The sequence below is a fragment of the Clarias gariepinus genome, chromosome 1, assembly GCF_024256425.1.
Source record: "Clarias gariepinus isolate MV-2021 ecotype Netherlands chromosome 1, CGAR_prim_01v2, whole genome shotgun sequence".
Taxonomy (NCBI): Eukaryota; Metazoa; Chordata; class Actinopteri; order Siluriformes; family Clariidae; genus Clarias; species Clarias gariepinus.
The window spans coordinates 19,618,867-19,630,960 of NC_071100.1; the positions used below are offsets into that span (position 1 = coordinate 19,618,867).

Below are 12,094 nucleotides of genomic sequence, written 5' to 3' on the forward strand. Positions count from 1 at the left end.
AGTAGACTTTTGTATTAGAATCTAATGAGTCACATTTTACATCTGAAAGATTGCACACCTTCACACTTCAGTTTCCTGCAAACTGTGGGATCCATACAAATGTGTGTGCAGACCTTGTCAGGTCTTAAAGAAGCAATGACAGTCTAAATGAAGACAGGACACTAAATATCCATGACCAACAGTACCATGCTTTACTCGGTAATGATCGAAATTCCTTTTGATGATACGACAAATGTGCAGAGCTTACACCGCCATCCAATAATGCTGGCACCTAAAAAAGGAACAATAGTATACAAGTAAGTACAAGTGTGACTGTTAATATAAAGTCTACCAGACTGGTAAAATAGTACTTCCATTCAAATACATACTTTTTGGACTAATAGTCTATTTCTATCTTTGATTCAATGGTTACACATTTAATACTTCTGTAACATTTTAAAAAGTTGACATTTACCTCCTGTTTTGTCTCTATTCAACTTCTCTTCATTAGTGGTGTTGGTGCTGTGAAAGAGATATAGAAAATATATAACATGTTTCACACAAACACACACACACAAAATCAATCAGTTTTAGGTTCTTTTACTTACATATCAGAACATACATAATGTTTCACTTCAATATTTTAATTTCATATTACTTTCTCCCAATTCTAATTCTGAGATGTTGTATTTTCACTAAATCTTTATATTTCATAGCTTTAGTTACTAGTACAGTACTTAGCACATTTATTTTATAACATCTGCTGCTGCGTGCTCAGTGTTTAATAATGTTAAAAATACTCATATACAGTAACGGATAAAACAGTACCAGAGTCCGGACACTGCACCTCATTTCTGCTGTTTAAACCTGCTTTGTTCTGAGTTTTTTTCCTTAAAGTGTCGGAGTGACCGAGCAGACTCGCGGTTCAGTGTGTGAGGTGGACCGGTACACATGCGGTAATTATTTAAACATGTTAGTTTTATATCCTCGCCACAGTGGCGGTAGGCTGCGCAAAATCACCGCATTTGGCGGGAGAAATTCAAATATTGCGGCACAACCGCGGCCGGTTACACCGAGAAACCCGGAAAAAACCCGGACATGCAAGCGCTGCTGCTCGGTGTTAAATCTCTCCTTTTACACCAGAGTTTAAGTGTCTGTATTAACGCCGCTTTAGCTGAGCAGTTTGGTGGTTGAAACAAACAAGCTAAATCACACTGAACCCCAGGACTGGCCTGTTGCTAGCTATCGTTAGCTCTGGAGCTCGGCTGTGACAGGATTCAGAACAGTAACTCACACACTATAAAGTTGTGTGTTCAGGCAGACAGAGTCATTATTACAGTAACTTGTGTTAGCTGTTTACTCACCAGGATTTGTAAGGAATGTTCCAGGTGCTTCATGTCCATTCTCACATCTTCACAGCGTTCTTGTCTCTGATGTTACACCAGACTTCACATGAGCACTTGCACAGGGCAATTTACTCAATTATTTAAGTTTTTGTTGTTAAAAATAAAGAATATTGAGTTGGAATAATTTATAATTGTAGTTCTTGAAACTAATCAGTACAATTACTACATTAACAGATATTTTAATTGAAATGTATCAAAAAATATTAAGTGCATGTTAAAAATATAATTAAGTTAGTCAAATACTGATTTTTACTAGTAAAGTAAACTTAAATTATGGTGTAAATTTAAGACAAAATTAATAGTTGTTTTTTTAGGCATTTATTTTGATTTGTCTAACTCAAACAATCATGTATGTGACTTTTAGAGATTTTATTAAGGTAACATAACTTTTTTATAACTGTGAAATTTACAAGGCCACAGAATCATTTTTTAGTGATGTATTGGATAAAGCCGGCGGGTAACACGTAGCCTAATACTTTCCACCTGTGGCTTATTATCAAGTTCATTTAGCAGCGTCTTTCTGTGTTACGAGAGAGAGAGAGAGAGAGAGAGAGAGAGATGCGCTTTCTCTGCGTGTACGAGTTCAAATTCACTGAAAATGCAGATAAACAAGTCAGTTTCACCTGCATCTCGTCCTTCATTGCCTGCGCGACCGGTAGTGTCTTTAAATGCTAAATAAAATGTGTTATTGTGTAATGTGTCAGCGTACTCATTTCTTTACTGGAAATTAATTGAAAATGCATCAACATTTTTAAACATATTTAATACATTAAAGGACAATGTTACCTAACAGTGTTTAATCGATAGTAATTAGTAATTAAGTGTAAAGATCTATCCAATGACGGAAGTCGCTCTGAACGTCTGTCTAAATGTCAATCATATTTTTACGTGTGTGAAAAAAACACCAAATTGAACTCATGCTGGCTTTCTTTATTGAGCTCATTATATTAAAGATGTGGGATCCACACAATTATCTTAAACTTTACACTTAATTCAAGCTACAACCTCGCCATCCGCCCGTTTTAATTAATATTAATATAAACGTAATACATTATGTTAAGGAAGACTTTTACGTATATTATCAAAGATATTTACACTTGCAATTAAATATATTTTTACTACATTTAATATATATTCAGAACGTAAACTGTATTTCAGTATATTAGATTTCCCTATAAGGAAGAGCAGAGCTTCCACAGCTGACCTTTAAAACCGCTCTTTCGGAAAACCTCTGGGTGACGTCACGGAGGGTTTGTCCACTTCTTAAACGGTCTCTGTGACAGCGTCACATCACAATCATCATCACAAAACATCACAATCGCGACTTATTGTGCTTGTAGGTGTGGTCAAGTAGCCAGTGGGTGTTAAGGTTTTCACTTCTCTGCTGGTCTTCTTGAGCAGATGGAGGAGATTGAGGAAGAACCGGAGGAATGTGGCTTCCATGGAGTTCTAAGATACAGAAGAGAGTCAGAATGGAGAAAAATCGGTCTTCTGGTAGAGCACATGTTGTATACTTTCACATAATAAAACATTCACTTGATAGTTTGATGTAGAAATAATAATTATTCACTCAGTTGATTAATTTAGCACTAAAAACACGTTTGTTTGTTTTATTTAATAATTTATTACGAATATTTAAGTGTCTTAATTAATGAGAGGTATGTATTCTGAATTATTTCAGCCTCCCTCTACTAGTGACCACACTGTCTGGTGTGAGTTTTGTGGTGTGAAAGCAAGGCCTCCACTTGATTTTTCAAAGCCCACACGTCCAGAGGTAGGTTTAAAAGGTTCACTACTGTATCTTTCACCGGCTACCTAAAGGTAGCTAATATCATAAAGCTTCTGATGGAAAGTCTGCAAAGCAAACACAGAACTTCTGGACACAGTCAACACAAAACTTGTGCTTATTTAATTATCAATCATTTTAATTCACTTTTATACTATTGTCCAAAACTGTAACTCAATAATTTGTAACTAAATTTATTTAATATTTATTTGTTTATTTATTTATGGATGGGCAGTGGTAGGTTTCTCGCAGAAGGCATGGGCACAATTCCCACCCAGTGCCCAAACCCTATCTACTGGATGCAGTGCTGGTCTCTAGCCTAAATAAAATTGATGGGTGTCATCAGGAAGGGCATCTTACATAAAACCTGTTCCAAGGTCATGTATGTGAATCGGTTGATCTGCTGTGGCAACCCCTTGACAGAAGTAGTCAAAAGACTAATAGCATTTATTTATTTATTTATTTATGTTTAAACTCATATTTCTTGTCTTTAAAATACAAATTATTATTTTGAAGTACCTTCGCCAGGAAAAAACAGATATGCGCCTGGTGCCCGAAAATATGTTACATAGTTCCTGCAAATGAGTATATAAAGATGGCTGGCATTAGTTATGGAAACATACATGTCTATCCTAATCTCCATGCTAGAAATTGAGATCTATTTTAAGTATACTTTGAATTTATATATATATATATATATATATATATATATATATACAGTATATCCTTTTTGTGCTCATCCTGCAGGATTTCTGCTGTGCTCAGTATATGGAGATGTTCAAAAAGGTGGAGCAGTACTGGCGCATGTTGGAAAGTGACTCTAACAAGGAGAAAGGGTAGGACAAGAGAGACTCAAGACGTGTAATTATCACCCAGTGTCACACTAAATGGGCATGGTTTAGCATGAATGGGAAGCAAATTACTAACTTGTGTTGTAAAGTAACAACATATATAAATAAAATCTCTAAATATTAGGTACAGCATAATAGTTGCTAATGATTAGCTTGCAATGTTTGTTTAATTAAAATTTTGTCAATTAAATAATTGAGTAAAAGTAAATGTTATAATGAAAATAAATGTTTATAATATGGAATGATGTATTTTCTTGATGTATAAAACATATATAACCCAGCAAGCATGCTATTTTGTATAGTAAATTTGCAAGGTCTAGTAAGAAGTGTATTAGCAAAAAATAGGGCTTGTGGACCGTGTTGCATTGTGGGGTTTGGCACATTGGTGCCTACACATTTATAAGTAATAAATTTATACTGTATATGAAGTTAAATTTTTCATTTAACAGATTTATTATAAAAGAAACCATTTTTTGTATTCTTACAAAACTGTCATGTGATTATGGCTTATTATAATAGGAATGTACTATCTATTCATAATAAAGATATAAGCTATAATATATTGTAATATAATATTTGATAGTGATTATGGCTGGGGTTGGGATGGAGGTCAGGATCCATGGCAGCAGGGCAGTTTAGTGCATAACACAGGCAAACTGTGCTAAGACAGTCATTCAAATGAAGGTATGTCAATCCTGTCCTAATTTGCATGTTTATTAGCCTCTGTTTGATAGCTAAGCTAGGCTACATAAAATAATGTGAGCATATATTATTCATATAATTTAGGGAATTAGATAATGATTGCTATAGATCAAGGCAGCACTCAGATCAACATTTCTGTTAGGCTAAATATTAATCTCTATGTAAAAACTGAAATGGATGATTATAATTTTGTCTTATGTATTATAAATAAACAGCATTGCAAGCATTCTTAAAAAAATTGTAACACATTAAGACAAGTGCATTTACTAAAAAATTATCCATGTATTTACTCAGTTAATGCACTCTTAATCCTCTCGTCTATTTTTTTAATCATTACAGTCATGTGAAGCACTGCTGCTCTTGGCCACACAACAAAATCTTAAACTAATTACATAAAAAATAAAAAAAAACCGACCTGGCACCTGACTGCTAGTACAGATTAAGTATTTCCTGCCTGCAGCAAAACAAATCATGTAGCAGCCATAATTTCACTGAATAGACTGCAATGTAATATTACGATCCCAAGCCCTATTCTGCTCAAAACATTTTTCACGACAACAACAGCAGTAAATTTTTCTGTTTATCTGATACAGAACATGAAATAAAATGAACTATTTATAAAATTAATATATTTTACTCTAGAACCAAAATTAATGCTAAAACAGCCACTGATTGTCCTTAATGACTATCTCTGCTAAAATATTTTAGAATTCAGTCACTAAACTTTAATACATTTTAAATATTTTTTATATTTTAATAAACAGGAGAACAAACAAACTCCTTTATTTATTTTTTTGTCCCTGTTATTTTTTTTTTCAAAGATTGCAGCAAGTTGCAAAGGAAAGTCTCAGAAAGCCCAAAAAACGTGAGTACACAATCTTGCTGTTTTTGATCTGATTTAAAGCCAGACATATAGAAAAAATAATTCCAACTTACTTTTGAAATCATGACTGTTTGGACATAAATGGATCATTAATGACCTATAAACACCTCAAACAAATAATTAGTAATAATTAATTATAATTTAAGAGTTTTTATTTATTTCACTGGTATATAATTTCATAAGGTGCAACATTGCTGTTTATAATCTGGATTTTTACTGGCAGAAACTGAGATTCCAGGCTGTAAAGTGACGTCTTCGCGTTTGTTCACCACCATCAGTTTCCGGCTTTCTGAGTTTTTACGCTTCAGAAAGAAAGAGCCAAAGCCCAAACCAGCCAAGCTCTGCAGCAATATTTGTTCATTTCTTCCAGGATTTGGTCTCTGCCATAAACAGGTGATTACAAATTATATTTCAAAATCTTAGATTAGAAATTATATAAGTAAACAGTTCTCATTACTTAAATCTCATTTTAATATCATTTTATTACTATTTGGCTAAAGTAGTAGCATTGTGACTATAGACGTAAGAAACTAAATCTCTGTTAAGTCCAAATCCAGGACTTAAACTTTCATGATTTGTGTGATGATGAGGTCTAGCTCTGTGTTTGGGTAAACTTGGATTTCATATTTGATTCATGCTGTGCCCAAGTGATCCCCACATGATCATGTACACATGATTCATGCCCATGTTTATGTTATACAAACTTAATGGTCAAGTGTACGGAGATCTGTGTGAAGGCACCCTGAGTCTGTAGGAGAACAAGTCACAACTGAAAGCAGGGCCTAGTCTTTGCAGAGATAATTAGAATGTTTTCCTTTAAAGTAGTGTCATAGAAAAGACACATGTTATTGTCCTAACAAGAGATCTCAAATTTGAATCCTAACAATTGAAGTGGGAAAGTTATACTCTTGGGTGTTATTAATTGGGGCATAAGTGATACAGATCCTGTTTGTAAAATAGGGCAGCTAGTGCTTTCCTATCAGAGGCTTATCCTAACCCTGTCTGAGTAACCATCCAAAAAGATCCCTTGTGTAAGAAAAAATTAAGAGGATGTCGAAGATCTTCAAGAAGACGAAGTTTATTACAGCGTAACCATAACAGAGTAGATGCAGCACTCTGGATTCAGTGGAGTCAAACTGAACATTGAGCTATTTCTGACATAACCTTTATACCATTTTACACAAACCTTCTTGGTCGTTATGTTAATGAGAATTCGCTATCAATGTAAAATACAGTAGATGAAACAATGGAAAGGGAACCTTCTGTTCTCACCTATCTGAATAGACCTGAAAGTCACATGTCCTTTTAATCATAGTGTGGTTCTTGATGGCCCACTGTTGCTACCACGCTATAAGTGATAAAATGTCACTCAGATGATATTTACTTGTTAGGAAGATTCAGGAAAACACTTCTGTGATAATAAAATAAAATATGGTGAATAGGCATGCTTTAATTACACGTTTGGGAGTGAAGTCTGTGTTGGGGTTAAGTATAATTTCTTACACTTGTCTTAAAGGAAGCATATGCTAGAGAGGGAGTGACTGTATATACCTGAGAACTGGCACTGACTTGTTTAATATTTGCCAAATGTTACTATAAATAGATTAATGAAAGGTATGAAAGGAATACATTCTTAGAAAGATAAGAACAAAAACTACACTTGTTAGCCTTTTCTCCTTATTTATTGTCTTATTTATTACAGGGCCACCTCCAGAAGTTTTACTCGAATGGGAATAAATTTCTCATGGCGCTTCCAGATGGCACATCCCAAGTCTTGTATCCTTTTTGGAAAACATTGCTAACATGGATCCAACACATATTTTTACAAACATGTATCTGTCAATAACTGTGTATTCCTTATCCTTGCTAACATAGCTATCCCTCAGGAAATTTAGCGATTATCACTTTCGTAGATGACATGGAGGGGGTCTGCATTATTTTTGATGACACCAGGACAAGCTGTACAGTTAGAGCGTTCTTCCAGTCTAGTGGCATTGCCACCTGTTACCATAGTAATGGGAATACAGGGTAAGGTCACAAGGTGCACATGTTAGTCATTGGCTATATCGCTGATAATATCCTGTATGAGACACACACAATCACATTTTCTGCCTAAAATGCACGGCTTAGCTTTTCATCATTCTAATTCAATTTATACAATTGGTTCACATTATCCAGTAATTTTCACTACTAACATAGTATTTATTTTTATGATTTTCACACAATAGACACATTTTGACTCACTTTTTTACTTACATGCTAATGGACATTTTCTTTAACCCAGTTTTGTTAATATTCACACTGGATTTTTTTTTTTTTTTACACAATTCATGATGTATTTATTTTCATAGCTGCAAAATATGATTGATGTATTTGTAAACAAACAAATAAACAAAAATGTTTAGTTTTTTTGCATTTAACATTTTCATGCCATTGTAATAGATTAGTATATACTGTAAATAATATTTGGATTAGTTACATATTGAGAAACTAATTATTATGAATACAAAAAAAGGTTATGTTGATAATTAAAGATAAAAATCTTTGCATGGTAATGATAAACTTGTTATTTTATATTGAATTAATAACTGACTGCTTAATATTATATTCCCAGATTATACATGGAGCTGTCGGGAGGCCTGAGTCAAAACGAAGACAGCTCCAGGAGACGGAAGTGGAAATGGACAGGACAGAACAAGAACAAACCAACCCCGTTCAAACCCATCTACCTGTCACTCAATAAAAACATTGGTGTAAGAGTACAAGGTCGAGAATCTGTCTTTGTGACTTTCCTGGCCTCGGGACAGCAGGCTCGCATTTGCGTAGGCAGCTACACAAAGGTACAGTACATTAAATTTGTTTGAAATTTCTAAAGGTATGCGAAAGAAAGACAATTTACATAGCATTGTGTTTGTGTGCATGCACAGCCAATCGACCTCATGCCAACTCTGTGTAAAGAGGAGCTGTTGCTGAAGGTGAAAAAGCTCACTGCCCGGCTAGCCCTCGAACGCCTGCGTTGGGCCCTCACTTTTCACTTGGACACTAAGCATCGGGCTCTCAGGCTTCCCCCAGCCCTTGTCTCTCAAGGACGGAAACTTCTCAGGCTCAGCTTCAGTGTCTGCATGGAGGACGCGGAGAGGGCCTATATACAGAGCTGCCTGCATGATTGCCAGTGACCTCTGACCTTGGACCAGTCAGAGGTGGAAAAAGTGCACAAATTCAATACTAAAGTAAACCTACTTGCCTAAAATGTACTCCATTATAAGCAGAAGTACCACATAAAATTAGAAGATTAGAAAATGACTTTATTAAAAAATCCTGAGTACATGCTCTAAAATGAGTTTCAAGAACAAAAGTACAGGTACTCCACAATGAAACCCATTTTTTTTATATCTATCTGAATGAGCTACAGATGAACAGTATTTTAAAGTATTTTAACACAATTGAAGTTGATACCGTTGAAAACATGAATGTGGAAGTCTCGTAGACATTTGTTTTCTGCATAAATCTAAAATCTTCATCGTTTTTATAAGAATGAAAGTATTAATAATGAGTAAATAAATTAACAATTTGTTGCCTGTGTTGCCAGATGATTTACAAGTTCATGTAACCTCATGTTACATGAGTGACAGCATAAATGCTTATGAATGATTAGATAAGAAAATGCACTTTTGTGTGATTGTTATCTAAAAAGTCATTTAAAATTCAGTCAGTAAAATTACAGGTTTTTCATAAAAAAGTAAGTAGAAGTTAAAAGTATTCCATACGGGAAATCCTCACGTACAGATGCGAAAAAAAAAATAAAAATCTTAAGTGACATCAAGCATTTGCACTTTGTTACTTCTGGGATCAATACTTATACCCCTTTCACAAAGAATAACAAATTAAATGCAGTTTTTTTTTGCCATTTCCTTCCTGACAATCTCTTATATCAGCACCTCAGTCACTCCCTCATTATCTATACCGCTTTATCATGTATACACAGGAGCGTGTGTGTGTGTGTGTGTGTGTGTGTGTGGAGCTATCCCAGGATACTTAGGGCATAGAAGCGTGGTACTGTATACCCTGGACAAGGTGCCAAGGCACAAACATACATGCATACTTACATGCTCATTCACACACTACAGGGAAACCAGAGTAGGCTACCTAGGGGAAACCCACCAAGCATGGGGAAACATTCAAACTCTATGCACATAGATGAGGAAATCCAGTCTACTTCACACAGTACAGTGATGCACTCTGGGTAAATGTTACTGCTGAGTGGAATAGATCACAGAATTTTAGATCTGAAGTTCTGGTGTTTCCAAAAGTAAAATAAATACATTAAAAAGCAAGAGTTAAATGCAGAGTAATACAATATTGCCTGAGCAGAAGTGAAAATAATACATTATTACACTAATATTATAATTAAATATATAAAAATTATAGTTAATTGTAATGTGTTCCTTAGGTCCAGTGGAGGGAAAGTATCATGCTGCAGTAGACAAAGCCTATACAACTGACCAGATACTTTTGGCCATACTTTATACATTAATATGTATTTTTTTCATACTGTATTAATAAAATACAGTACCAATAATCAACTGCTGATGAAATGGTTCATGACATTTGGAAGTTGTAAAAGTGGGTACTATGTAATTGTGTTGGTGATAAGTGACAAACACACCTACATACACAATAACAAAACATAATACCACTTCAACATAATCTACCTAATCTAAGAATTGTCTGAATTGAAACACTTATAAAAGTTAATATTAGTCAATATTTTATTCTGTTTTAAACTAAGGATCAAATACTTCATGTGTTTCCTTATGTACACAGCTTCTTAACCTTATTTATCAAATTTAATATGTACGGATTTATGCAATTGTTTATAAGATTGTTTGCACAAATATTAAAGCAATTTACTATTTAATAAAATTTAATTCACAAAAAAATCCAAACATTCTAATTTCACTCATGCTATTTACATGTAGGAAGATTAATTTAAGTAAGCTTCAGTCAACTTCAAATTATATTTTTGCATGCATTACTATATCCGCATATCTATATCTGGAGTATTCTGTTGAGATGAAATATTTAACCAAATCCTAATCAATATTTAATACCTTTATTCAGACTAAGGTATGTGATTTGGAGTTTCTATGCAAAAAATTGTATAAAAAAAAAAAAATCATCATGCTAGTTCACTAGATCAGGAACTAAGACTGAGAACATACATTTCAACTACTTGTTGAATATTAAGAGTATAATTAATTTAAAAATGTTTTGTCCCAGAAAAAGGAAAGTATAAGGCTTAAGTGTATTAAGGATAGTTTTGTTCTAAGTATAGTTTATGTGGATTGTTGTGTAGTTGTGTGGTACATGTACATACTAAAATCCGCAATGTTCAGGATTTGTTTGTTATTTGGGATTACTGATTGTCTTAGTGGTAAAAGAGAAAGACTATACGTTCAGGGATCATTTCTATACTTTCTTACTAGGAAATGTAATTGGAAAGTATTACGTCTCTAATCATCATGATGATGATGAGATATGATGTTCTCTTCTGAGCAACTGGGTTACAGTTAATGCTTTATATGAGCTATAATCCTTGATGAATATTCTACATTCCTTAAGATAAGGAGAGTACGTGACCAGAGTTATGATGGTTATAGATGTAATGTGAAGCAAAGTTCTTGATAATGTGGTTTGTTTTAAGCAACATATTGTTTATTCAAAGCTTGTAGTAGGTCTTACTACATAGTAGGTGCTGTGTTTATTTTCTTATGTTACTTTCTAGTTACAGTAAATCCATGTTTGTCTAGCCTGCCAAGCTGTCAAACACAACTTTGTTGTTACTGGTAGTTGAATAATGGCTTTTGTAAGCTAGAAGCAGAAATTGATGTCCAAATTCCCAGATAACTTGATATGTACAATATAAAAAGTTATTATAACTCTGCATTCTGAAATAAAGCTAATGTTAGGTACTCTATTCTAAGGTGCATGAAATTAGTTAGGCCTTGATGAGAAGATAAAGTCTTGTGTTGGCGTCAACGCTAACCAGCCAATAGTTCCATTAAAATGCCCGTTTCACAAAGCTTAATTTAAGAACGCATTGTACTGACATCTAGTGGACAAGTTTTGTGTAACAAATAAGACCATAACAATAAAGACCATAATAATTAATATGGACAAACAGTTGAAAGTATAATTGATTTCATCTTTTTTGTGTTATTTAAAAAATCCACTGTGCAAAGGATATTTTTGTGCATATAAGTACCATATTTGAATCTTTGAAAATTAAGTGAACAAAATACAGTAAAACCTTGGATTGCGCGTAATTTGCTCTGCGAGTGTTATGCAAGATGACCAAAATGTTTTTATGAATTTTAACTCGATAAACATGCGAGGTCTTGATATACGAGTAATACATATACGCTTTGTCTGCCAAGTGTTCTCTCAAAAAAAAAACATCTTTCTGTAAGCAAATCTTGCTGAGCCA

General features: G+C 34.0%; 1 protein-coding gene and 1 non-coding gene across 2 annotated transcripts; both read left to right on the plus strand.

The window, feature by feature from the left end:
• The first annotated feature begins 2,786 nt into the window (after nt 1-2,786).
• Nucleotides 2,787-9,140, plus strand: LOC128520601 (glutamate-rich protein 6-like). The gene is made up of 9 exons (XM_053494914.1): nt 2,787-2,879; nt 3,067-3,159; nt 3,919-4,007; nt 5,546-5,589; nt 5,831-6,000; nt 7,310-7,383; nt 7,483-7,635; nt 8,222-8,447; nt 8,535-9,140. The coding sequence occupies exons 1-9, from the start codon at nt 2,787-2,789 to the stop codon at nt 8,781-8,783; spliced, it is 1,191 nt and encodes a 396-aa protein (XP_053350889.1). The 3' UTR covers nt 8,784-9,140.
• Nucleotides 9,141-11,051: 1,911 nt separating this feature from the next.
• LOC128531948 (small nucleolar RNA U3) lies at nt 11,052-11,256 on the plus strand. The gene has a single exon (XR_008361239.1). It is a non-coding gene; the product is annotated as a small nucleolar RNA U3 (small nucleolar RNA).
• Nucleotides 11,257-12,094: the final 838 nt, after the last annotated feature.

What these genes read in the sequence shown, in the direction of transcription:
- LOC128520601 (XM_053494914.1), top strand. Translation starts at nt 2,787, where the DNA reads ATGGAGGAGATTGAGGAAGAACCGGAGGAATGTGGCTTCCATGGAGTT. An exon ending in GGAGAAAAATCGGTCTTCTG is followed by an intron (nt 2,880 to 3,066) that starts GTAGAGCACATG and finishes GAATTATTTCAG; the next exon opens with CCTCCCTCTACTAGTGACCA. An exon ending in TTGGTCTCTGCCATAAACAG is followed by an intron (nt 6,001 to 7,309) that starts GTGATTACAAAT and finishes TATTTATTACAG; the next exon opens with GGCCACCTCCAGAAGTTTTA.